Source organism: Mycteria americana, chromosome 1 (genome assembly GCF_035582795.1).
Source record: "Mycteria americana isolate JAX WOST 10 ecotype Jacksonville Zoo and Gardens chromosome 1, USCA_MyAme_1.0, whole genome shotgun sequence".
NCBI lineage: Eukaryota > Metazoa > Chordata > Aves > Ciconiiformes > Ciconiidae > Mycteria > Mycteria americana.
Genome location: NC_134365.1, coordinates 85,636,176 through 85,663,620, shown reverse-complemented (window position 1 = coordinate 85,663,620; position 27,445 = coordinate 85,636,176). Strand labels below are relative to the sequence as shown.

General features: G+C 43.0%; 2 protein-coding genes across 13 annotated transcripts in view; both read right to left on the bottom strand.

Moving 5' to 3' along the window:
- TEAD4 (TEA domain transcription factor 4) overlaps positions 1 to 21,328 on the bottom strand; it is a 59,681-nt gene extending 38,353 nt beyond the window's left edge. The window contains exons 1-4 of one of the 5 annotated variants that reach the window (XM_075509687.1): positions 21,029 to 21,092; positions 20,596 to 20,674; positions 12,361 to 12,415; positions 6,331 to 6,585 (exon numbers count right to left, since the gene is read on the bottom strand). In XM_075509687.1, coding sequence (XP_075365802.1) covers positions 6,331 to 6,337 — 7 coding nt within the window. In that variant the 5' untranslated portion in view covers positions 6,338 to 6,585; positions 12,361 to 12,415; positions 20,596 to 20,674; positions 21,029 to 21,092. Of the gene's footprint in view, positions 1 to 6,330; positions 6,586 to 12,360; positions 12,416 to 20,595; positions 20,675 to 21,028 lie in introns of all 5 variants that reach the window. The other 4 variants (XM_075509662.1, XM_075509670.1, XM_075509697.1 and 1 more) reach the window with 4 other exon arrangements.
- Positions 21,329 to 25,058: 3,730 nt separating this feature from the next.
- Positions 25,059 to 27,445, bottom strand: part of TULP3 (TUB like protein 3) — a 33,756-nt gene continuing 31,369 nt past the window's right edge. For 6 of the 8 annotated variants that reach the window (XM_075509583.1, XM_075509620.1, XM_075509627.1 and 3 more), the window contains one exon: positions 25,060 to 27,374. In XM_075509583.1, the coding sequence (XP_075365698.1) occupies positions 27,241 to 27,374 (134 nt within the window). In that variant the 3' untranslated portion in view covers positions 25,060 to 27,240. Of the gene's footprint in view, positions 27,375 to 27,445 lie in introns of all 8 variants that reach the window. The other 2 variants (XM_075509574.1, XM_075509568.1) reach the window with 1 other exon arrangement.

Below are 27,445 nucleotides of genomic sequence, written 5' to 3'. Positions count from 1 at the left end.
CAGACCTGAGAAAGGGCCTCTGTGTCCACCAGTCTAATAAACTTATTCATGTCACAAAACCACACATAGTATAAATCATAATACTAACAATTTTGAAAAAAACTGCAGATATTCACAGTGGAAACCAATATTCGGTCACCACCTAATGCCCACCATTCTCTGTTTCCTGTGTAAAATCATAGTACATCTAATCTAGAATCCACCTCTCATTCATACAAAACAGACATACACACACACACACACACACAGAGCATTCCTTGGGACTAGTTTTACAAATACATTCCTTATAGTTTTGTCTGATACAATTTTAAAAGTCCCCAACAACAGCATTTCCATTCTAACTCCCTACAGAAGAGAGATCCCTCAGCACTGAGCACCATGCTGTCATGAAGCTTCTGCTGATATCCATCCTATATTCCTTCTTTCTCTCCCATTAATCCTAGTCATGCTCACATGTTCCACATAAAATCCCTCTCCCTCCTAAATGTTAACACCCTTCAAATATTTTTAGACTGTTATTATGTGTCCCCCCACCCTCCACCTTTCAGTCATCGCTTAGCCAAGCTATGTATATTTAGCTACTTTAATCTTTCCTCCTAAATCAGTCCCTTCAACTCCCAGAGCTCAATGTTAAGTCTGGTATGCTTGTTGCTTTTCTCAGAACTCAGCCCATGTTTCTGAGATCTTTCTGGTAATGTGTTTGCAAAAACCTGTCCAGAAGAGAGCTTGACATGTGCTTGTTTTAAGGAAAAAAGAAACCCAAGCCAGTGGACATTATTAATTTTCATTTTCCATGCCTGATTTTTTCCCCCAGGTTTTGAATTCAATCTGAAATGTTAAATGTAAATTAATATTTTGTATATTTAAGAGTAAATTAGCAACTGGATATATTGGGATCCAATTGTCAAAGTACACAGCGTTTTTAAAAATGTAAAAAAACACTACAGCTTTTTTACTAAGCTTTTCAGAAAGTGAGTGGAAATGTGTAAAGTTATCCAGAAGCACAGCAGAAGCAAAACAATAACTTGCAACAAGGGAGAAGGCTGACAAATGAAACTGAAAGAGTCTCTCAGGTAACAAGGCAGATGAGTGGATACAGCTGCAAAGCATAAAGCTGGCTTACTAAACTAGAAATCAATTAAACTGGCAGTGTTATTTACAATGCAAAAAAATCAGAACAAGTGCCTTGCTGACAATATACCCCTATAGATCAATTCTATCTTGGAGAATTACTAAATGTTGAAATTTAGAAATTAAAAAGTCAGAGGGAAAGCCAAAAGGGTACTTGAACATGATGAAAGCTCTGTGGCTGCAGACATACACAGTGAGAAAAACATAATCCTACAAAACACGTTTGGTTTTAAGCCTGACAGATAAAAATGGGACCACAAAGCTGCTAAAAATCAAAAGGGACAGGAAAAAGTATGTGCCCTTTGTTGAAACAACAGAATAAAGACCCCAAAAAGTAGTCACAATAATTTTGATAACATCATACACAATAAAACTGGTAATATATTTCTGTTCAGTACTAAGTATGTTAAGGAAAGATGCCACAGCCTGTACTATGAACTCTATTAACTGCAACAGCAAGCAGTTTCCTGGTTGCTTGGCATTTCAAAAGTGGTAAATTCCTCAATATTCAGGGAATGCTTGAAACTAATGAAAAAATATTTCTTTTTATGTTTGCATGGAGAAAACACCAGTTAAACTGACATACAGTTTAACATGAAGAACCCCAAATTCGGCTTACAAAGGAGATGGAAGGAAAAACTTGACAAACTCCAGCAGAAGTTTAACCTCTTGCAAAGGTCCTCAGAAATCTGGCTTCAGCTAGTCAACAACAAAGAACTAGAACCACACAAAAGCAAAGTTGAAAGCTGACTCAGTGAAACAAACCCTTTTTATTGAGCAACTCCAAAAACATCACACCTACCACCAGGAAAAGGAGAGGAGGGAAAAGTCGGCATCCTGGCTGATTGTCCATGAATCTAAGTTTCGTCTGTCTGCTAGTGAATGGGAGGTTCCATTTTGTTACCAAAACTATGGGGTAAAGGACTGTTCTACATTTCACTAGGTCACAATAATGGAAGGGATAGGAACTGCAGAAGTATCTCTCTGAGGGACATCACAGCTGAAATCCAAATTTTGCAATTACCTGGGCCAGCCAGTTCAGTATCAGTTGAGCACATTCTCAGCATGTTCCAATTGCTTTGACTGAAACATCATCAGGTGAGATGCTAAACTAGATATAGAAGAAAGCATTTGAAGACTGACACCTTGAAGGTTTTCATATTTGTAATAGCTGCCATGCTTCTCCTTCCCCTCAAGGAGAAGTAGCATTTATGAACTAGGACAAGCAGTGTATGATTTGTGCTTCTTTGGGTTTATTTGTTTGCTTTTCAGTTGTTTTACTTTTAGTCACTTTTTGAGGTCGGGGAAAACATTAACTGATAACATATCCCTTTGAGACAAAGGCAATATCCTGCAAATTTACCTAGTCACTTCAGAACAGGGGTGGGAGGGATCACCCGTGACATGGTAGTTTTTGTCATCAGACTGATCTTTTATGCCAGCTTAATTCATGTTGCAAGCTCAAGTCTTTGCGGTTCACAACCTGCTCCCAGTTTTAACTAGTGACATGGTTAACTGTTCTATCACTCAGCCTCTGAGCTTTGGATATCTTCAAGTATTTCCTATCAGCCGTATCTGGGCTTTGACTCACAAACAGATGGCACCAGCCTGGGAGATAGATGACTGCCCCCAGCTGTCTGCCCCACCCTGCTCAGCACAGAAATGGCCGAGCTGTTTGTAAACCAGCTGCTAAACTACTGCCTCCTACAGAACAGCAATCTATATATAATAGCAATCTATAATCTAACAAACAGCCACCAATTCTAGCTCCTCTTACAAAGAGGTGCTCCAAGCCAGGTGTTTGTGCAGTGGAAGGGAACACTGGACAGCTAAGGCAGCAGCTCAGTTCTTCCAAGCTCTTACTTCCTTACTTGTAAATCAAGGCCCCAGCAGTGTTTTGTCAAAATAAATATCACTTTGCTAGTTACTGTTTTTTATTTCTCTGTCCACAGTAGTGTTGGGAGACCTGCTCTATTTAGCATCTCCATGCAAATGACAAAGGTACTAAGCTTTGTCCCTCTCCTTTCTCTAGACCAGTACTGAAGATGCCAGGAGACAGTGACTCTAACACCGAATTCAATGATTGCTTATTTGGTACAAATGCTACAGATATTATTTCTGCCATGGAAAAACATAGTTGGAAAATGTAAGAGCCAGATTTGTAATATGGTACCCCCGTAGTATTCTGGCAGGCAACACTTACAAAAATTATCCTCCGGGACCTTAGTGGTATCAGAAGGCACCAGATCAGTAAGTTAATGATGCCCTGGACTCTTATGTCTGCTTCTAATGTCAACACAATGATTAGGAGAAAAGATACCATCCCATATCAGACAAGACAGCTTTTCATGCCTTAAGCAGGTGATAAGCAGAGACTGCTGGAGAGGACAGTGAGGGCTTGTACCCAGAGCAGTGCTGTATATGAGCTTATTCAGTCAGGATGCTGCCTCCAGTAATGGAACATGTCTAGGAGGGAAAAAGATAATGAAAGAAAAGAAGGCAGCAAAGGCATCAAAACACAGATAGTCAATGTACAGAGAAGAGCTTGGCTGACTTCCAAGTGAAGGGGGAATCATGTCCACTCAGCAATCAGCAGAGTGTCATCTAAAGAGCTGTAAGCAGCAAGCCGACTCAGAAGAGGCTAGGGAACACGAGCACGAGGCCTGTCTATAGGCTGAAACACACCTTTCTGTGCAATTTTAAATGTATTCAAACAAAACAGTGCAAGTTCTTCATATTGGCTTGGTGCACTTCAGTTTGCTCAACGTGTTTGCTGGTAAAAGCTACTAACTTTAAACTGATAGCAGGTTGCCTCACAACAGGAGAGAAGTATATAAATTGCACATAGAAGAGATCCTGGGACTTGGAACATCATGCCCAAAAGAGTAGTACCACACGAGCCACTCCTCAGTGGGAAGCAGGGAAATGGTTCCCCTTTTGTCAGGGGAAGGGGCATATACAGTTCTCACCCCTTGGTTCAATGAGTTCTGTGCAAGTCGGTCACGGGACAGCTAAACAACCATCCCTTGAAGGCAGGGCCGGCTCCACATACAGCTTGTCCTGTTCCGTGAGCTGGCTCATAAGCGGTGAAGATGAAATCAGGGACTATATTTATTCTCCCTGCCCGGTCATATCTTTCTATAGACCCCAGGCTGGGCCCCACTTCCTTGGCGTGGATCCTGGAGACTAGTAAGCAAAGCAGGGCATAAATCAGTGCCTCGGGTTCTGTCAAGAGCACATCGAACCAACCATCCACACTGGGAACAGGTGCACTGAAGGCAAGCAGGGACACTGTCCCATTTGGCGTAGTGGGGGAGGGCTTGCAGAAAAGCTGTTCATTTCTTCTCCCAGAGCCTAGCCTAAACTTTTCACCCTGCAGTGGGTTATTTACCTTCTGCAGCTCACCAGTGTAGTTAGCAAGAGACTTTCCACTAAACACCAGTCCATGCTAGGTCAGGCCCCAGCTAAGACTCATTGGTTTCAGTAGTCCATCCATGCTCTGACACATTCGCTCCAAAGCTGAAGTATTTTGGGGAGTATGCAGAATGATTAGTAAATTAAGACAGTCTTAAAACACAACGGTAATTTTAAAAGTCACCTGTCACGAAAACTAGTGCAGATTTACAGCGGCAAGGAGCATATCAGTAATCTATGCTTAATAGCCATGAGGCGGATTTTTCAAGTAATGTTTTAGTTTGAATAACATTTTAAGCAAGCATTGCTTCTGAAAGAAGCAGTCCACCCTCACCTCAACCATGGCTGCTCATTCCCACTCTCATCATCCCCTCTCTAATTACCAGCACAAGCAGCTGTGCAGTGAAACAAATCAGGGGGCATACCCAAATTAAAGTTCACTTGTTTCCCCTTTCTGGCTGTGTTAGTTTTAAGCTGGATCAGTTCCCTGGTCGGTTCCATAGCACAACCCCAAAAATGTTTGTGCCAGCATAAAGCAGGAATTGATGTCTACATCAGAATATTGACACTTGCTGAGCCTCAGGGTGATCAGCCTTACTCAATATACATTGCTCTGTGCAGATACAATGACGTATGTAAGCAGTAAAACCATCCATTGTAGATAAGGCTGTGTAAACAAGATCCCACCCATGCCCCCATAGTGAGAGCAATCCATTCCCTAGCTCAGGGAACAATGGCCCGATGGGTGGACAGAAACCTGCAGAATGACTTGTCAAGTGCTCCATATGAAGCTTCAGGGCATGGTGGTCCCATGATGGGGCCTGCAAAGACACAGTTTTCACCGTAAAGGAAAAAAAGCAAGCACTGACTGGGTAGTAAGTAGTAAGAGGGCTGCCTTCCATAGGATCCTTGCTAGTGCTTTGGGAAACAGTTTTAACACCTTGGGACTTTTAACCAAATATTGCGCGCTCTCAGCCTTTGCTTTGCTTTTTAGTCACAGAAGTACCAGGTGGCTTCTTCCAATACTGAGCTAGATAGTCCAGCCTAGACCAGCTTTTTTGTGGACAAAATCAAGAGAGAAATTTTAACCGTGGAATAGGTCAAAAATCCAATTCAAAATCATGTCTACCACCTAAAAAGTTGTCTTCTGCTGCAGCTGCAAGCCAGTGCTTCTCTGCATTCAGGGCTGGGTATCTAGCTAGCTAGCTGAGAAGAACCCACAGGTGAAAGACATTCGTGCCAGGGCTATAAGAAGGCAAACTACAATAAAAGGGAGCAGCCAGAGGTTTGTTTTCTGCCATTCTTAAGATCTCAAAAGTGTAGCTAGTTAACAAACTGTAGATGTTTGCACACCACCAGCAGAGCCATTCAGGGGTTCATGGGCTGAACTTCTGCCCTTTAGCACCAGAGACGCAGACCTTTACCTGTTAGGATAACAAGAATGTTGGAGACAGCAGCAAGGGATTTCATAAAAGATAGACTTAGTCACACCATGAAGCCATTATACGATGTCTGTCCAAAGATTAGTTCAGTAGCATGCCCAGCTCTGGGATCTACCTTATTGATACTCCCCTGAAAAAGGCATCTATAATTCCTTCTGATCTGTGTGCATGGAATGTTAAAATCTTCACTGCTTTTCCTAAATACAACTTGAAGTGACCAAGTGCATCAGCTTGGGATCGCCTGAGGGAAGAGTTCATTCAGAACATCATCTGGTATAAGGCAAGTGGCCTGCACAGGGCAGGCTGCCTGGAATGTTGTGATGTGCCCTTTCTTTCTCCTTACCATACATCTTGCCTTCGTCTGACAAGATAATCTTCCGCCGTCCACATGGTGGGTAGATGGCTAGCGCTTCCTGGAAGCTCTGCTCAATGTCCGGACTCCACACACCCTCAGCATCATTGTCAATGGGTTTGTCCAAGGCCTCACTGCCCCCTGAGTCGTTGCTCCCCTCAGGGGAGGTGGGAGAACTCCACTCGTTGGAGGTAATGGTGCCAGCTAGAAACTCCAAGGTGCCACGTGGAGAAGCAGACTCAGAACCTGTGATGACAAACACATCCCATCTGTCAGTTAGAAATCCTTCTCCCTAGGAAAATGAGGAGATGCTAAAGAAAAAAAAAAATTAAAAAACCTAAGTGAGGAGGGTTTTTACTTCCTTAAGTTTACCTTACTTACTTAAGTTTACCTTAAATGGTAACTCAACCACGTGCTTGATTTCTATTAATGTTGACATGAAAGCCTTCTCTACAAATTCTTCTGATACAACAGCCTGCTTCTGTATCTCTTTGGCTCATTAACTCTCTATCACTTCCCAATTCTCCTCAGACACTAAGTCTTCTTGCCTGTGTCTTTGTCTCCTAATTTCCTTCTCCCTCTGCTGTCATTATCTGTGTAACTGTTATTTAACTTTCTGAAGCGCGCATACAGGGATTCAGTCTGTAGGAAAGACTATACAAAGTAAAGCAATGATGAATTATCTAGTCATCACTGAGCACTGGGGTTGAAATTTTCTTAGATACTGTTTCACTGGATCAGAGTTAGTAGTCGGTGTCATTTTTAACACTGACATTTCTTCTTCTCAAGGATCAGCTGCACTTCTAAAAAGCAATTCCTGGAGCCAGAAAGTTTAACGCAATGTCTCCCAAATCTCAGCAGTATATCCTGGCAGGAGCAGAAGGCACCATGAGTAAAAGGATAAAGGCACTAGGTTGCAGGTCAAGAATCCTAGGCGCTTAGCCTGTTTCTACTGCTCATCTTCAAAACGACCTTGGGCAAATTCCTTCAGTTCTCTGTGCCTCTCTGTGCCGTCATCCTTTACCAGTCTCAGGCTATTAGATTTGCCATTGGGCAGGAGCAGAAACTGGTTTCTCATTGATCCTAAGCAGGCAGCTGCTAGCTCTTGAAAACCACGATAAATTATAGTCTACTTATAAGCGCCTACAGTAGAAGCTGAAGTCATTGAGTGGAGCTGCTAAAACAGTCATTCAGAAAGCAACTTCAGACCATACAGACACTTCCAGTCAACGATATAGAAGACAAATGGCTTCTAAAGACACAGATCATTCCCATGCCTTAATCCCAAAGCTGGTCGGTTACCTTTTTAATAGTTTCGTTATCTGAGCTACAAAAAATGTTCACAAGCCACCATTTGAGAATCCAGTTAAATGAGAGAATTCAAAACTTCCCTGCGTTATCACCACATTGAGCTGGGTAGCAAGAAAATCAGAATAAGGCGTTTTTTGCAAGAGCAACAGAATCATCAAACCTGTACTGAACAAGAGAGTAAGGAGAGAGCTCTGACATGCCAAGTCAGACTAGCTCACAAATATCACAGCGATAATGTAAAGGAGACAGCGGAGAAGTTTGGTCATGGTCTATATCAAAAACTAGCTAGAACAAAATTTGTGCAGTTATGCCATGCCCCAGTTGGTAAATAGGCAAAGCAGGTCCATTCACTCAACTTCAGAAGTTCAAAAATTCAAGGCTCATGGCTCCAGAAACTTTTCTGACATCAACTTAAGAAAGCATTACATCATACACTCCTTTTTAAGTCTTTCTTTGGTTTCTTACCTCTTTGGATTTCATGTTTACAAATTAAAGACCATAATGACTAGATTTTTTATTAAATTTTTTTAAAATACAAGCTGAAATTCTTAAGAATTGTATCATTTCAAAAGCTGAAGTTGTAAAAAGAGTTGACAACACTGGCTCTCAGAAGGTTTCACTGCTCCTTAATGACTTTAGACAGCAGCAGGTACTTATTTTATATCTCCATAACTCACCAAAAGCTCAGCAAACAAAGGAGATAACGCTGGTCATTTGAATAATTTCTAGACACAGTATACCTCTTACATCATGGTGCAGCATTTTAACAAGTGGTTCACATGGACATTTAGAAAACCCAGAATACGACATTTCCTGTGAGAATGTTTGGAACACATGAACCACTGGAACGGCCTACCACAGCCCATCCATCCATTTCAGCCCCTACATTAGATTATTTGAATCCTCTTGATACATGTTATACATTTTCAGAGCTCTAATGAACATGGAAAGAAAGAAAAAAATGGGAGGCAAGGGGGGCAGAAAGGGGAACTCACACTTGGCCTTTACCACTGGGACAGACATCCCAAGCACACTGTGAATGGCACCAAAGCAGGCAATGTGACTTTAAGAGATCCTGAAATGAACAGTAACAGTTGCTTTCCTCACCAAGCATCTATCACCAATACATCCCCTTTCACTGGCAGATGTGCAATAAAAAATTACACGGATATTGAAGAGATTGTCCTGCTGGGGAATCAGCGTAGAGGAGTAAGCTTTCCACAGGGGAACTCTGACAGAGAAACAGAAGCTATCTGTTCCAGCTGTTCTTTTGATATTTCCCCAAGCATCCCTAGTCCCTGGAGGCTGTCAAGACCCTCTGTATATAATGCACATTAAAATCTCCACAGAAGGCACAGACTAGTTTTAACTGAGGCTGACAGACTGAGAAATGGAGGGGTTCAGAAAGAAGCCTAAGTTGTGACAGCAAGTGTATTCATAGTACCACCTGCATTTGGAGCTACAAGTCTCGTAACAGCAGGCTCCACACCAAGTGAAATCATACTCTAACTGCTCAACTGTATGACTCCCAAAGCCATGGTCACTGGAAGCTACAACCTCTGCTCTCAAGCCAAATCCCCTAGCAATGCATACAAGTAGATAAAGTCATCTCCTAGGGAATGTATGGCCATCATAACCATAAAAAGCACCTACTTTGAATCTAGTTATTTTCATCTCCTTAATGTCCACGCAGACACGGATGAATACCTAGCAGATTATTTCAGCATGGTACACTTATGTTGCAAACTAAGCAACTATATCTGAAGCATAACTTCCCCACACACACCCAGCATCCAAACCCTGGGAGTTGTTGCCTGATCATTTCATGTTTTACAAGGCTTCACATCTGTGCCAAGCGCCTTCACTGACAAAGGAAACTCTGGGTTCTTTCTGATCCAAGCTCCAGAATAAGTGGAGGAGAAAACACATACTGTATTCAGTTCAGTGTCAACTCCCAAGACTCTGTTCTCCAAACACAAAAGAAAAGTTGCGCCAACTTCTGCACGTCTCTTGTATATTCAGGAAAGTTCACAAAGAGACAGCATATGTGAGCCTTACCATTGGTCTAAATCAAGGGAGATGTGGAACATAAGAGCAATGAGAGAAGAGATTCTATAAATCTTTAAGTGACTAGATACTTTTTTTTTTTTAACACTTCTTACTTTTTGTGCCTTGACCAGCAATGTTAGTCCTATCCCAAGCTACAGCTAGGTCAGCAGGCACTGAAATGCGCTATCATGGCCAATCCCAACTTTTCTACACCTTGGGGCCTGATTCTGCTTTCCCTTCTTGGCACTAAAGCTATTCCTAATGGATGGTGAGAAAAGTGGAATTGTACTCACTATAAAATCAAGGATGTTTAGCCACCTCCAGCTGAAACATCAATAATCACCCAGACACTAACACAAATCGGCCTTCTTTTTGATAACTTCTGAAGGAATTCCATAGACTGAAATGACCATGAAAATCCTTATAACTCTATGTCTCTCGTTCAGTAAGATGCCAAGGGCTTAAAGGACCTGCAAAGTTTTCTTAAATAATGTTGCTTAAATAGTAAGCTCCATGTGCAATCCCAGGCAATACTTTGTGCTCAGAGGCAATAAACACCAATACAGGGAGTCCTGGTCAGGTGCTATCTGTCTGTGGGTCTCTTCTTTGGCTGAAACACTTCAGGCCTTCTGTTTCCGGCACTATTGATCTGACCTCTGAACTCACTGATGGCCAAAGTGGCCATTTATTAAACTAAGGAAAGCAAACTGTAGAGCAGCTGGGGGCTAAACTCTATGGTAAATGGCTTTATTAGTATGGCAAGTTGAAAAACTGTCAGTGGAATCATTTCACATTGAAAAAGCAATCTGATCAAAAATAGAGCATTTTTCAGAAACATGCTAATGTTGAATCTGTTATTTATAAGACAGGTTTGAATAATATTCATTAGTAACTACTTTAACACAATACAAATGTTTCAGTATCTAGCTTTCAGTTTGCTTCTGTTTTCCTATTCAATCAATAGTAACTATACACATACAGCTTGGTAACTTTAATGGTGATTTGTATTACTGACTGTTCTAATATCACTAAATATTTTAGTACTTGTAAACTTTTTTTTTTTTTTTAAGTGCTGCTTGTGGAAGAGCTTGTAATCACAAAGCTTTCTTCTGATGTGGAGGGAATTTGATTCTGAAATCACTAAACAGACATCCCAGTTCCCAGGCATGCTCAGACAATTCCTCCCCCATCTGAATCCCCTCGCCAGGCAGTTCTTAGGATCAGAGGAGTCAGAGGATGTTGTCCCATTCTTGTAACAGGAAGTTTTGCCAGAGGTCCCAGGCTTGGCGTTTGTTCTCTTCAGATTCCCTCAGTCTGAACTTACACTCCTCTTCTTGGCTCTTGTATTTCTGCTATTGTACCTTACAGTTGTTCTTATTCTGATCCCACTCTTATTTTACTGAGAGATTATTAACTACCTTACTTTGTGAGGTCTAATCATGGATTCTCTCCCAGGATCAAAGACACAAACCCTCACAGCACCTCCACCTCCTCACCACAGTATCTCTACTTCCTTCTTATGTTTCCCGCTGCCCAAATAGTGTTTCTTATTCACTCTTGGTCCCTGTTCTTCTTTCTGCCGTAGCCCGTCTCTTAATGAGTCACTCACAAAGGCAGGCTTTTGGGTCAGAGGAAAGCAAAACCATGGAGAAAGCACAAAAATCTTTCAGCTCCAGCAGCTTTGGTTTAATTGTTCTGATGCTGGTAATTTCAACACTAACTCTCTTTCCTTTCACACATGGTGTCTCATTGAGATTCAGAGATCCTGCAGGGCTAGACAGCTGCCAAGAGCCCTTCAGCGAGGTCTCATTGACAGAGAGCACATCTTTAACAGACTCCGTAGTCTGACACATCTGCTTTCTAATATCAATCCCTCAGTCATTACTGTTGGTAACAGCTCCCTCTTAAGTGTTTGTGGCAGCTGCTCAACACAAAATCATACTTTCCTGAGGATCTGAAAAATTGCAGCCAGCTGTCTCCAGTTGTTCAGTTTTCTTAGAGCTGCTCTGTCCAAAAGACTCCCCCCGCTCCATGGCCACCCCCTTTCCCTGCTGGAATCAGTATCAAGCATGACACACGAACCATTCACTCACTCCTCCCAGGCAGGAACGTTTGCCAGCACAGCCGTGTGGAGCCTGACAGTGCGGTTCCACTCCTGCTTCTGAGCTGGCTGCACTCTGAGCAAGTCAATTCATTTTACCAAGGACGTCCCTTCAACCTTGGTCTCGTTTAATGGAGCTGCAAGCTATGGGGGCAGGGACTGCTTCCCATTACAGGTATTCCTTGATGTCATTGTAATGCAAATAAAAACAAACAATTCCGGTATTCACTACCTTAGTAACATGAGCCAAATACTGCTACTACAGAGGATCTGTACATTTTCATATCTGATCAGCAGTCAAACAGAGAATTTCAAAAAAGAATGGGTTCAGCCAGAAGAGAAGATGTCCTGCTGCTCAAACTATAACTTTAGAGTAGTTTATAACAATAAGAAAATCTGGAAACAGCAACAACCAGTCAGTTACTTCCATCCAGAACACACTAACAAATGAGCTTACACAATGCAGTCATACAAGGAGATTTGGGTTTAGGAAAGCAACAGTTTGGAATACTACGAAATCTATTGCACAACATATGATGGAAGATAGCATTCAAACTTACCAAAGGAAGAAGGCTGGGAAATTCTACAGGACACTACAGTAATAGCTCAGTTCCTCTGAAAGAGAAGAATGAGTGCAATCAGTAGATGAGTAGCTCCAAGGGGGTGCAACTCAAAGACTGCAGGGAAAAAATGTACTGGAAAGGCAAAAGGTGGAAAAGCAGCTATTCAACAATAACTATGGTCTGTTAAAGCTTGCAGGCAAAAGAGGACAGAAATCATGAACAAGTTTACAGGGTTTCTACAGAGCAAAATAAAGATGCAAATGTAGCAAGACCAACTAGCACTGAACTATATCTAGGAAGGTAACAGCACTTTTGCAGCACCAGCCAGCAATCAGTTCCTCAGGCTCCTCAGGAGCTGCACTCCAGTCATTAAATCAGCCTGGAGCCAGAGCCACTCAGTTTCGGCAGAAGATCCAGCGACAGTGGAGATGGGTGGGTGCAATTCACTGAGCCTTTTGAGGGGGCTCCACTCAAGCACTCCATAACAACTTAGCCAAGTGGTGAGACTGGCTACAATTTCACCTTTTGCCCTGGGCTTCCTGCAATCCCTGAGCAATGCTGGCTATTCCCTGTGAATATCCCTATCCACCCAGGACACCAGAGTAATGCTGCCTAATCCCGTGAATAAAACCAGTTAAAGTAAGTATTACTTGCTGTAGGTGAAGCAAAAGCTCTTAACAGGCAGCAGCGCCAGGCAAGGAGGAAAGGAGAACTGAGATTTCCCTCTGTGTAGGGAAGGCAAGGTAATATAATCATTACATCTACAGGCTGTATTGTGAAATTTTTGTCTCTGTCTCACCACTGAATAAGACTGGTTTACAAAAGAACAAGCACTATTAGCCTCAGATCATATCCAACATAAGTTTGGGCTCCAGCTGAATGCTTATCACAATGCCTAGCACAAAATAAGCTTGGTTTGCTTGCTACACTGAAACTGCCTGCAGCAGCTGCTGTTCAAAAGGCACCTGACTTCCTGAGCAAAGCAAAACAACACTCTTAAATTATTGCAGTAGCTGAGCTCTGGCTGAAACAGAGAGAGGATGTAGTGTCCAGCACAGCGATATAAATCAAAACAAGGAGAGAGGAGAACTTCTATCAGTGCAGCCCTGGATAATGCAGTCAAACAGGATGTGATGAGATAAGGCTGTGTGTGGCCTTGCACACCATCCAATCAGTTACATTTGCGATAAAGGAAACAGAACACAGAGCTTTGCTGCCCTAAGGAGGGGAGAAAAAAAGCCCAACAACAAAACCCAAAGTCTGGTTCTACTCCCACTAGCCTAGGGGTGACCAACTTGGGGATCGATCCTGAGCCACAGGCAACTCATGCACAGCCCCCACATATGGGCTACATCACAAGGCCACCAGCCTTGGACTGACAAAATGACTACTGCGTGATTTACTTCTCAGCTGGGAGAGAAAAAACGAGCCAGCAAGGGCAGCAGAGATTGACACTGCCAGGTTGCCCTGGGATTGAGCCCCAGCCCTCAAAGGAACAGTGCAATTCCTGGGGAGTCACCATTATCTCCCATGCAGGAACTGTTCCCAGAGCTCCCATTCTCCCTGACTTTCCAAGACATGTGGCATGTGTTTCACAGCTTCCCAAACAGATGAAGGTTGTGGCAGGGTGAAAATGGTTAGCCACCCTCATGCTAGCAGCAGCGGTCACCAGGAGTCATTCTCCCAGCAAGCATGGAGCTGGTTAGAAAGCAATGAACCAGGAGGAAGTCTAATAATCATGTCCCTTTTCTATTGCAGAATCACCAGTAGTGTTAGCTAACACGTTTAAATCACAACTGTCCCTTCAAGTATAGACAAGTGTAGACATTGACTGATAAAAATTACTTGGGTCTTACCAAACCAAGCTAGAGACTGAAATAAATCATGCTTAGCATTTTTCCAGAGAGTATTATTCACTTAATTATTAAAGGATAGGGAACCTTTAATAGCAACCTAAACAGGCCTTGCTCCTAAACCCACTGAAAGTGAGTTGTCCTGAAAATCTCATCAGACTCAAAAGCACCATTTTACCTATGAAAAAACTATAGCACAAAGACCTAAGTGAACCACCCAATTACAAAATCAGACCGGGGGCAAAATCCAAACAAGAATTTCAAGACAAGAAAAGGTGAACTTTAAAAGTGATTTGAGATTGCAAGTGGTGTAACTTCAGAGGGGCTCATGTTTAACACTGTCTGGAAATCAGGCATCTTTTGAGTCTTTCCTGCCAAGTAACACGAAATTGAGAGACTCATAATGCCCACTTTATGATATCCAAATCACATTCTTATTTCCTAATCCTGCCTCCTGTTCATGACATCTCTCAACCTCTTGTCTAGGACTCAAGGGTAGATGTCCCAAAAAACCTCACAGCCGTGACATACTTAGCTTCCCATGACACTAATGGCAGAATTTCACATGAACTCAGACAGGAGACACAGGCTTGCAAACCTCATCCAAAGCAGTGAAAACCTTTAGCTCCAAAACTATAGCCAGTCTCCAAGAAAATTAACAGCTGAACCTGGGCTAAGAGACTTACAACAGCATAGACAGAAGCACTGACCACACAACCCACGAAAACAGTCAGATTTCCGCATCTGCGGTGCTTGGAGGTGGTCTGTGTTGCGGGCATGACCTGTCTGGCCAGGGCTAAGCCCTTTACTAAAGCCTCAAGACAAAAGCAAACCACAAACAGGCAGAACAGGTATATAAAATGGGACCTCAGTTCAGTCAACCAATTAAGGATGTGCCTTGATTTTAGTATACTTAGACAGGAGCTTAAAAATGTTGATACTTTTCATAAACCAATGCCTAAGAAAAGAATAGCCATGAAACATCTGCATCATACGAATGAACCCTACTCATGGCTACCAACCAAACCAAACTCTCTTGGGGTATTCAAAAACCACCCCAGCTCAGTTTTGGAGTCTCCACCTGGAGACTCGCTCCACCTAGAACGTGCAGCAGGAAAACATTCACTGCTTACAGCTAAGATGATCACTTCTTGAGGGCTGACACTGAGGTCCACTAGACTGGTTTTTCTGTAAAAGAGTCTGAAATTTCCTAGCAGACAAGCAGACACCAGCCGTTTTAGCCAGATTCCAGTTTTCCTACCAGTTTGATACAAGAGAGAGTACAGCCGTCCCCAACTCGGACTAGTGTAATTTTGAGCTCAGAACTCTACCCTCTCAATTATGGCATAAACACACTGTCATTTCCAAACTGCTGAACAGACAGGGATTTCATAGAAAGCAAGTGAAAATCATGAGAACCTGCAAGTACAACCCCAACCCTCAAACAGGAATCACTAAGCAAAAAAAGATAAAAAAGAATGACAAAAACTGAAAATCACAGGTTAAACTTGCCCCTAGATATTACAGGAAAGCATCAACCTTCTGATTTATCTCTTTGCCCTTCCAGACCCTTCTTGCCAGGAAGGTCAACAGGTTATATACCTTCTGCTGGATTAATCTACAGGAGAACAAGGGCAGCTAGCCAAGCAAAACTAGATTCTTAAAGGGACACAGACAACCACAGACTTAACTCCAGTTTTTAAAACATGTTCTTACAAATAAAACCTGTGACCAAAAACAGGGGAAAAAGCTGCTGCTTCTCTATTTTTCAGTTAGCTTACTGGGTGGATAGAAACAGCAATTTGCATTGTTTCCCCTGCACAGTTACTTTCTTCTGTTCGCGTAGGTCCTTCACAAACAAACGGGGGTGGGGAAATAAATAGTATTTTATTTATCTCTTTTTAGAAAGATAAATCAAAGAGCAGTGAGTGTACTTGGGGAAAATCTTCTTATGCAAACCTCTCTTTTACACCTCTCTCTTTTTTTCCCTAAGCTGACAAGATTTTCAAACCAAGAGAACCTCTCTAAATCCTGCTAGTCTGGTATCAGTGAGTTTTATTTCAAGGACCTGCTATGGAGAAGTACGATGAGGTAAGATGAACTTAAGACACAACAGCAAATCCTCCCTTTCCATTTCAGTATACACATGCTCAGTGTTCTCTTGACTTTTCCTCCTTCAGTTAAAGCAGTCCTGGTTACAAGAGATTAGACTTTGCCTGGACATCTGTCATTAATGGTTACCATACTGTTTGAAGGGAGGCACTTTGAGGACTATGCTAATTTATTTTCTCTTTGGCAATAGCAAAGCAGATGCTTCAAAGACTTGTATCCATGCTCTGAAAGCCACTGGCACTCATGTCTTAGAAGTACAGCAAAGTAAAACACCTACCCTGTGGCAATCATTCTAACAAAGGTAAGAACAAGGTAATTATAAACCTACAACGGAACAGAAAAACAGACCCAGTGACTCAGCCAGTGGCACCGGGAACTGGAAAACCTGCCCCTCCCTAGCAGGAAAACGTCTAATTCATATGATGTTAAAAACAAAGGGGAGCGACTGCATCATCTCCAGAAAAAGGAAGACCCAAGAGGCAGGAAGAACAACAACAAAAATCCACAAAAACCCCCAAACAAACAAAAAAACCCCAAGAACCCAAAACACGACCTCCAAACCCCAAAGAACTCCTTCTAATCATCTAGTCTCAGATCTTGTAATGAATTCCATGCATGCAAATTCCTGACTTTTTACAAGGCTCTACAAAGGAACCTGTTGGGCATTTATTTAGCATGGTGGTGGGCATAATGCAGAAGTTGGAGACAGGGGAGCATACACTACTGTAAGTCTTGATAAACTTGATTGCTCAAAGGAGGATAGAATTGCCATGAAGTTAGGGAATGAAAAGAATACAGTGCATGATGTAATAGGTTTAGATTTAGAATAGCATTTGCTACTCTCCAAGGAAATCATAGCTGAAAAATTACTTCAAATAGGCTTTGGAGAGTACCGCTCATATTATTAATCTTGAAGCCGTTAGTTAATTTTCTAAGTGTAATGATCTATACCAATGGAACCAACAGGTACAGGGGGCATCTACTGGGTTGCTGCAGGGATCTTTGCCAGTCCAGACTTCTTTGACATCTTAATTAGAGATCTAAGACTGAATAAAGTTAATGAAACTTGAAGGTGATACGGAATGAAGTTTACAAACACCAGTGGATAGAAACAACTCAAAGGGATATAGACAGCTCAAAAACAAACAAGAGAAGCAAGGGGGACAAATAAGACTATGTGAAAAAAGTAATGCAAAGAAACTGAAGAAACAACAATGAAAAATCAGAGATAAATCAAGGAAAAAGCCCTGCTAGAAGCAGGAGCTGAAGACATGCAAGAGTGAGAATGTTGAACAAATGAGAGTTGTCTGCAAAGCAAATGCTTCTACAAAATGACCAATGTAACTTTTGTCTGCCTGTGCTCACATATCACTTCAAGCAACAGAGATAAATCACTTTCAACAAATGGAACATCAGATCTCATTCTGCAAAAGGAACACAGATATACTGAAGAAATTGAAGAGCAGAGTATAAAAAACAATCATTAGGCCTAGAATAATAGATGTTGAAAAATATTAGAAGTTTAGTCTTATTAGTAGCTTGTAAGAACTTAGAAGGTGCAAATGCAGAGAGAGAGAGAGAATAAGCAATCATTTCACAGAAATACACACCAAGGCAAAAACTGTTGCAGTAGAGTAAGAAACTTTTCTGATGTTAAAGTACATTGGGTGATGGAAAAGTTGCCAAAGAAAATTACTGGAAAATCCACTGCATAGCACTGGGGGGGGGGGGCGGACGGACATGGGGGATGATACCCAACAAATGAACAAGGGACAAATCTGAGCTATAGGGAAAGTATAATAGATCTTTAAAAAAAGGTAACACTGAATTTTTTCTTTATTAAGATACAGTCGTGGCCAGATAAGACAGAAAATCATTTCACTATCACAGGAACCACTGTAGATATGGTCCAATGAACTACTTAAGGTAGGAAAAGATGGCAATGTTGCTAAGAAAATATCCCCATTCTTCTCTCACTGCCCACCCCTTAGTCATTGCACCCCCTTCTCCAGACACACCAGCATTTATGTGACCATATAATTAACTGGACTGGAGAACAGATGCGACTGAAAACTAACTTGCTAAAACAGAGTGTTACTTTTCATCTGTATCAGCCCCCTGGCCTGGGTCAGTAAACAGCAGTGCCAATACCCACGCCAGCGACAAAGGGAAGAGGTGTGACAAGTACGGAAATGGACAGTTTGAGGCTGTGCGGACAGGTTCTGTCTACAGCAGTGCCAGCCTAAAGTCTTTGTGGACCCACCCCTGGAGTTATGTTGTGACAGAACCAAGAGCTGAAAGATACAATCAGAAAAAGACACATAATACTAAGGAAGGAAAGCTGTGAATGAGTATAATGTCACTCCAAACAGAGATGCAAGCAGCATCTATTGGAAACTGTACTTTTCAGCAACATTCTCAAAACTCTACTTACGGTATTCAAGTTCTGTGAAACAAATACCCAAGTAAGAAAACCAACAGCAACAGTGATTTTATTTTAAACCACAAGCAAAATTCAGTGCCATGGAGCCCTTTTCCTCTTCAGAGCTTGGCAGTACTATTTTCATACTGTTTTCCCACAGATGTTCTGTAATACACTAACATTAAAACACTTATCACAGTAATAACCTAAAACACTTCAAAGCCATCGGTAAAATTAATTAAAAAATCCAAAAGACGTAGCAGGAACCAAGACACTGGAGAAATTCCTAACACCCATTCTCATGCACACTAATTGCTCCCAAGATAACCTCGGAGAGGATCAACAATGAGCTGATACTCCCGTTTAGAGATGATAGGCTTTGTCGCATGCTCAGGTTTGAGGGAGCCATCCAGACCGGGATTCAGGAAAACCCCATAAGGTGACTGCACCCACTGTCTGGCTGCCCTTTGCTCTGCCAACCCAAGGTCCAGAGAAAACCAGGGTCCCTCAGCATCCAGCAGCCCTAATAAAGAAGCCTCTCTGTATTCACTACAGCACGATCCAGGCTCTTCTCTGTCGTGAGAAAAAGCTATCAAGACCAAAAGGCTTTAAGTACACAGGTGATAGCACAGCAGCTTCAACCCGGCCCTAGCACTTGTTATACATGCAGTCTGCTTTCCCCCTTGTTCTGTTCCTCTCGCTCCTTCTTGTTACTCTATGCCCTGTCCTACTGCCCACTTCCTTCTGTAGGAGAACAATAAAGCCTCTTACATCTACACAGACAGATGGACAGACAGGTGAACGAATGCTCCACTCACTTTGCACACAGCCAGTGCAATCAAGTCTAGGGGAAGCCAATCTGTTCTGAGTAATAGGAAACAAGAAAAAAGAAAAACAAAACCCAAATCTCCTTCCCTCCCACCCAGCCCCCTGCATTTGAAAAGTATTTTCCATTGTTTATTTGTAGAGGATTCACAGAACTCAACTCTTAAGGTTAGAAAGTAACAGGAGTGTAACTTCAGGTTAAACAAAACAAAAAAAAATTGGTAGATTAGTTGTGGGGGTTTTGTGTTTTGTTTTTGTTTTGTTTGGTTTGGTTTTTTTTTTACTTTTTACTTAGATGTGACCATTCACTATAAAGTAGTTTACAGAAAGTCCTCAAAATAAGTTGAGTTACAGTCCTTCCCCCTTCGACAAAAAAAGCCCCATCTTTAGCATTCCATGCAAGGAATGCGTTAAACAGAATTACCTACATAAGATACAAGATTACTTGGGGAAGCTTTCTGTTTGGTTTTTGGTGTTTGTTTGTTTGGGGTTTATTTAATTTAAATCCTTTCCAGAGACATGCCACCAAAACTCACCTCCAACTTCAGAATAACTGATCTGGGAAAACAGCATTCCCTCATCTTTTGGTAAATGCCCTGTAACAATCCACATGCCTTCTCACGGATGGGTTTGCTTGTGATTTTTTTGTTTTTCCCCCAAAACATCTTCCATAATTTATATTAAAATTTATTGCAGAAAGTACCGATCCTCCTCTCCACCCTCCCCAAGAACATCCCTACGAACGGTACAGAAACCTATTTGTTTCCATTAGAAGTGCTAGCAGTTTTCAGCCGATGCGACAGGCGACCGAGTTCCCCAAGTCCCAGCGCCGGCAGCCCCTTCCCGACGGGGGAAGCCGCCGGAGCCTCCATTGAGGATGTTCCCATCGCTTCCTTTGTACGCTTGTGCCTCCTCTGTCGCCCACGACCGGCTCCAAACCCTCCCTTTCACCCTCTCTCCTGCAGGCACCCGCGCCCCTTCACCCCGCGCGAAGGCGACCGTGAAATAGCGTGTCCTGACCTGGGCGAGGCAAGAGCGGCTGTTGTTCCGCCGGGGCAGCGGGGACCGGCTTCAAATCCTCCTTCTGCTCCAGGACTTTCTGCCAGAAGAGCAGATGAGGGCTGTTACTGCGCGCCTGCCCCTCGCTCCCGCCCGATCCCCACCCCCGAGCCCACAGGGGTGGGAGCGGGCGGGTCAGCTTCTCGCTCAGCATCGCCACCACCGAGTCGGAGAGAAAGAAAAAAGTTGCCGGGGAGCGGCGGCTGCCTCGGGGCGGCTCCGGGGTGGGCCCTCGGGGCTCCCCCTTCCCCAGGTCCCGCAGCGGCGGGGACGGCGCGAACAATGCCGGGCCGGGCGCTCCTGCCGGCCGGGTGGCCGGGGAGGGGAGCGGAGCGGAGCGGAGCGGGGGAGCAGCCAGGGCCGGCGGGAGCGGAGGCACAAAGCGCACACTCACCTGAGGAGCGCGGAGCGGCCGGCGGGACGGCGAGCCCGGGCGGCGGCGGGGAGGGGGCAGCGGCGGCCGGGCAGGAGTTTGGGAGGAAAAGGGGGGGGGTATTTCCCCTGGAGTTTGAAAGGAGGAAGTGAGGAATGCGAGGAATGAGAGTTGGTATGAAATGAACGCGGCCGAGGGAGGGGACTGCCGGCTAACGCAGAGGCTGGGACGGGGCTGGGGTGGGGACTGGCGGGGGGGAGGCGAGAGAAGGGCCGAGGCGGAGTTGGGAACAAAACCCAGCGGGGCCGGGCGCTCCCCGGCCGGGGGCCGTGTGTGACCGGGGCGGAGGGAACGCGGGCAATGGCCGGAAGAGGGGGCCCGCGGGGGAAGGCCGCCCCGCACAGAGGGGAGCGGAGGAAGGAAACTCCGGGCGGCCGGGAGGAGGGAGCGGGAGAAGGAGGCAGCGCCGGGAGCGCCCGAGACGCCGCCGCCTCCGGGAATCGGCGCGGCGGCGAGGGCGAGCGCGGCGCCCGGGCGGGGAAGAGTTGGAGTCCGCGGCCGGGACGGGCCGGCCTCAGCCGGGGGAAGAGCCCTGGAAACGCCGCCGCTTGCCTGGTGCTTTCCCAGGGGCGGGACTCCGGCGCTGCGAGGGTTCGGCGGTGGCCCAGCAGCCGCCCGCTCCGGCCGCCGCGGCCGAGCGCCGGGTGAGGGGGCTCCGCTCCCGGGGAACCCGCCCTGCGCAGGAGCGCGGATCCCCTGGGTAGCCGCTTCGAGGCAGGCGCGGCCCGCGGACAGCACCTCTTAGAAGCCCCTCAGGGATGTGATGTGTGTTCCGCCCAGCATATCTGAACCACTGCAAAACAAACCAACCCCAACACCGCAGAAGTGGTTGTAACAGTTTAATTGTCCCGAGAGCATCCCAGAAAGTAAACGACTCCCGTAACAGCAAAGGGATGTTCTCTGTGGCTTTCCTCAATCTCAGGACGAAGCTGCTCTCTTCCTATCCATTCGTACAGGAATGCCAACGTGCTGCACTAGAAAATGCTGATACAAGACTGAGAGCTGCACTAGGGTTGGAAAGCCACGTCCCCAAAACAAAAGCAGTAGTAAACCAGCAAGTTTAGTAAATGTTGCTACATCCTATTAGAAGCTCTGGGCAGTGCAGCTACATCAGCAAAATAAACTTTTTCATGTCTCCAGCAGGTGACTTTGTCACAGATGCCTGGTGGTAACATAACTACCTGTGGTAGAATTATGACACAGTTGTCTTTGTTTAAAACTTCAATATATTGAAGAAGTGGGTTAAGAAAAATCTCAGCTTTTAGTAAGAACCCAAAGCTAAAAAAGTTTGTAACTCTTTCAAGTTGCAGAGAAAAGACTGAAAACAGGACCTAAATGTGTCCTAAGGCCTCAGAAACCAGATGGCAAAACCTTTCAACTTCATAAACTTAGTCTTGGGATTTGGAAGGCCAACTCCACTTTTTTTTTTTTTTTTTTTTTAGTTTGGCAGTGCTGAAGATAACTGATATGGGTAATCCTTTTTAATACACTTACTTTTCTTTGTAAGGCAATGCAGCAATAATTTTATTTTATGAATACTTAAAAAGTTTTCTGATACAACTGTAGGAATCAAGAGTATACACAATATAAATAAGATGAAGTTACAAAATTCAATGAAATTATTTTCTGGTTTTTTGTTTGTTATATAAAGCCCTGTAATGATCTCATTTAGCCACTGTTTCTACTAAGCCATATTTAAAACCATGTAATATAATGAAAAATAAATATATATTAAAGGTAGCTCACTTATCACATCTGTTCACTGTGAATTCTAGGCCAGGTCTCATGATTATATGAGTAACGTATTGTTTTGCTCCCATTTTCCTGCAGAATCAACATAGCTCAAAGAGAAGGAATCGAAACCTATTCCTTCCCGTGAATCATCACACAAATTGTTTGCAGGACTCCAGTCAATTGCAGATGGAAACCCACTCAAGAGAATAGGTTTTTTGGTGGTGTTTTTTTTTTCTTTACTGGTGGTAATGTGGAAGCAAACTATTCTTCTTAGAACAGAAAGCAGAGGGAGTTGGGCGAGCTGATCAGATTTAATTCCCCAACCCTATCTGTACTCTATCTGAATGATTTTGATATGCAGCTTTTAAAATAAAGTCATTTTTCATAGTAAAGTAGTATTACTTTCCCTTTAATAAAGAAAGGGCTCAATTCAATTAAGCATTAAAAAAATAATCAATCCTTTGTTTTCTTCATAATTTTAAGCTGTTTTGTTGCAGACAGTGCAATGGTTCGCCTTGTTTGGAAACGTTAATTTAATCAAAGTAAACGATCACAAATTCCATCCTCTAGAATACATTCACCCATTTATGTATTCTCTAAATTAAATGTTAAATTACCAGAGCAGGTTACAGTTATAATAGCCTTTACCTTAAGGCATTTTGGTAAAGTTAGTTTGCTTCTGGATTTTTCTCCCATTTTGGGACCAAAGAAGTGACCTCCAGCTTCCAGCAGGGAAAGCATAATTCCATATAGAACATGTTAAGAGACAGAACGAGAAGACAAAAACTCTACAGACTACAGTTCAAGAGATGCAAGAGTAACAGTGGGTAGAGGGTCTCTGCTTTCTTTCATGGCAGGGCTTTCAGTTCTTACCACTTCACAGTTGTAGCAGGCTGTTTTCCCTGTTAGCAAGCCCTTAGACCAGTGTTGATCTTCTACTCGTCTTTGTAACTATACGCTGGGCGAAATCTCTTGGCCCTAAGATACCTTAAGCGTCTGTCTTGGTTCTGAGTTTCAGCTGTAGTAGTTCCAAACTGCAGTTATGTACAACAGTTTGATACTGTGGCAGAGAAGATGAGATTCCTGACTGTCAAAGAAGGACTCTGTCCATAGTTCAGTTTCACAAGACTTCACACAAACTCTTAGCTCTTGACCTGTAAATCACGGGGAAGGCTTTGCTTGTCTTCTGTACCAGGAACAGGAAACCTAATTGAATGTCAACCGAGAGATTTACATGCTGTAACTTGCTGTTAATACCAGCAAGTAGAGGAGCACACTAAGTAAAGTATAATATATTATGCCAACAAAACCCCCTGTCCTACTGCTACCAAATTCAGCAGCAAAACTTCAATGAGAGGGGCACTGACCGCTAAAAAAGCAAGAAATTATTCACCACCTTTTATGTTTGTGAGCCAAGGAGCTTATAGCAGCCTAGGAGCTGTTTTAGTCTGCTACGCCTCCCTTTAGGATTCATACTTAACAGTTTAATATGCTTCCTTCTTCATTTTAAGATCTCTTTGGGATTTCAAGAATGTTACATTTGCATATATGCAACTAATATTACTGTACTAAGAACAAATGCCCACTAGTATTTCCTGCTCAGTTTTCTCTCCCAACTAAACCTAATTTGGCTCAGATGGAAACAGTGGAAAAAAAGAGGTGCATGAAGAATAGGGCCTACACATTGAGAGCTGTGTCAGTTTCTGATTATCAGAGCCACCGTATCTCCTCTTACTGAGGTTCATACATCTCCCCATGGAAACAGGAAAAAATAACCACTTCAACTTGGTGTTCCTCCTAGCCTTGTATTATTTCAGTTCTTGATTCAGAAATATATGGTATTGTACTTAACGGTAGAACGGGTTCAGATGGAGGGTAGGAAAATGCATAAAGAACCATCTCAAAAGCCCTAACTGGACACTGGGAGAAACACTAAAAACACGGGGCAGAGCAGTGCAACTAGCTTAAAGAGAGAATCAAATGGAAACCAAGAACTATACAGGAAGACCTGCCGATGAGGGGGGGGAAGTATTAGAGAGACTAACCTTACATTTATTCCCAGACTTCTAAGTGAAAAAAAACCACTGCAAAGGAAGAGAACTGAGAATTACAAAGGGAAAGGGGGAGTAAGAAGAGAGATGAGATACAGATACAAGGAAGGAACTGAGGTAGTATCTAGTACAGGAGAAACAACGAACACTCACAAGTGACAGCAAAATCCTACCAAAAAACTTATTTAGAATAAAGGATTTTTTCAATATATAAATTAGTTTATTTTCATTTAGATATAAAAGTTATAAATACAATTCATGTAAAACAGTATCTGATAAAAGAGCACTGAATCAGTTCATCTGTCTGAATAATTTGACTGAGACCCAGAGGCCCCGACCCTGCTAGGATCATCTGATGTCAACAAATATCTTGAAGAGCCACTGGTGACAAGCCTAACTGAACGGGTGAGTCAAGGGATTGGAAATTAGCATTCTACCTTCAGGTCACCCCAAACTAACATAAGGCAGTTTCTTTCACAGTCCTAGTCAGAAAAATAATCAGACAGGTAACAAACTGACTTAGTTTTTCTGGATGGGTAGAGGGAATGCGGCGCCATCAGCCAAGAACTCAGAAGAGCACAACTGGAAAACACTGCCAGGTCTTGTCCCCAGCCTGATGAGCAGGAAGTACATGAAGGCACAAAAGAGATCCATGATTCAAGTTCTCTTCTTGGACTGCTCTGCTGATAAGATCATCTCAAGACAATGGCTCACCAGCTGATGCAGAATGGGCATCTGACAGATACGCAAGCTGGAGCTCTCAGCATCAATTAAATTTACAGTTAAATATAGAGTTTACACATGATTACCATAATTTTTTTTCCTGACAATATCAGAAAATGTCTTCACAAACATCATTATTTTGAAAGAGCAAGTGATATCTACCACTGCAAAGACTCCAGAGACAAAAGCAATAAATCTAGCTCTTTGGAGCTTGAAACAGAGTCTGCTGACACTGACAGTATCCAGAGCTGGAGAATACCTAGATTCTTGTCTCAATAGAGGGATCGAGTTTTCCAGGATCATCATGAATATGCATAATGGCCATGAAATACGCAAGATAGTAACTGTTCTCTGCTTTAGTACATAGCAGATGTGTACACTATGAGGCTTACATGTCACAGCGTGCAGCAATTCTGATGAATCAAGGCCATATGAATGAAGAAGCATTCCATGCTGTGACCTACAGTCTCCATACTGTACATCCAGCATTAAAAATGGAACACTGGAAGGACACATTGCAAAGCCCTGTGATACATTTATTAATTTTTTTAAACTTACTGATGCCTTTGAAAACACCTGTAATCTCCTTTTGAGGTAACTCCTCCTTATAGTCAGGTTAAAATTATTTATATAAAACCTACTTTAATATGTCATGACTTGAGATAATCTCACGTTAAAAAAAATGAAATCAGTCACTAACTTATTCCTAAAAATGTAGCAAATTTTAAAAACAATGGACAAATTAAAAAATACTTCTGATCAGCTTACAGTCTAAATTCAATCAATCAGAACACTGCTTTTCAGGAATGGTATTGTATATTGTTACAATACTACCTTCTGTCAAATTCAGTCAGATTCTATCATCTATTGAGTCTCAGTTTTCACATGGTTAAGAATAACAGAAACAGCAATGGATATAATATCACCAACTAAAAAGGGAGCGTTTGAGATTTGATTGTTCTTTATTTGGTAAAAAGACTGTCAAGGGATATGGAGCAATTAGAATAATGAAAGGGAACTGGACTATCAGCCTTAACAGAGAATCATCCCACAGAGTAAGTGTTTTATTAGAGCCAATGTCTCATTCCAGCTCCTTATTTGTTGCACATTACCTACGGTTGCACAGAGCCATAACCTGAATCCTTCCATGTCTGACTGCTGTAACAGACAGCAAGATGCTACACAGGGCAAAAGAGAACACATGCCGATAACTGTCCTCCTTTTTTCTGAATTCATCTGGTCAGTAGCATCATCTCCAGGGGCACTGTAGAAGTTCCAGGGTATGTGAACACTAAGCCATTATTTTTCTAATCCTAGCTGCAAGGGTTCCAATTAGTGGGCTAAATTTCTTAGCCTGCTCTCATGCAGCATCTGTTTACAAGGATTCTGAAAGCAGAATCAACACCGATGACAAAAACGTCACCTATATTTCTTGTTCTTCCACAATGCATACAGAGACTGCTCAGTCTTGGGACAGTCTCCTAAGAGAGTCTACTGTCAACTACCATAATACTCTGAGGCCTAGTATTTGCTTTCTAATAAGCCTGCAGAAGTCTGTCCTCCAGTTCCCTTCCATCCCCAATGTGCTTTTCATTACTCCACCTGGAACTCTTACAACAAGATGCAGGGATGGGAGTGAGTTCCATGTTTCAAGTCTGTTGTCTCTCATTCACAGGCCAATTTACTATCAAAGCTGGAGAGTCCAATAGCAAAGGCCTGAAGAGCACAGAGAGGATAATTATAGTCCAGAGTGAATACATCTTCTGCTACACGACCAAACTGCATCACAATGTAGTCAGCTGGGGAGAAAAGAAAGATTCAGAGACGAACAATTTCACAGTGAAGCAAAGAAAAAAAAACAACCACAAAC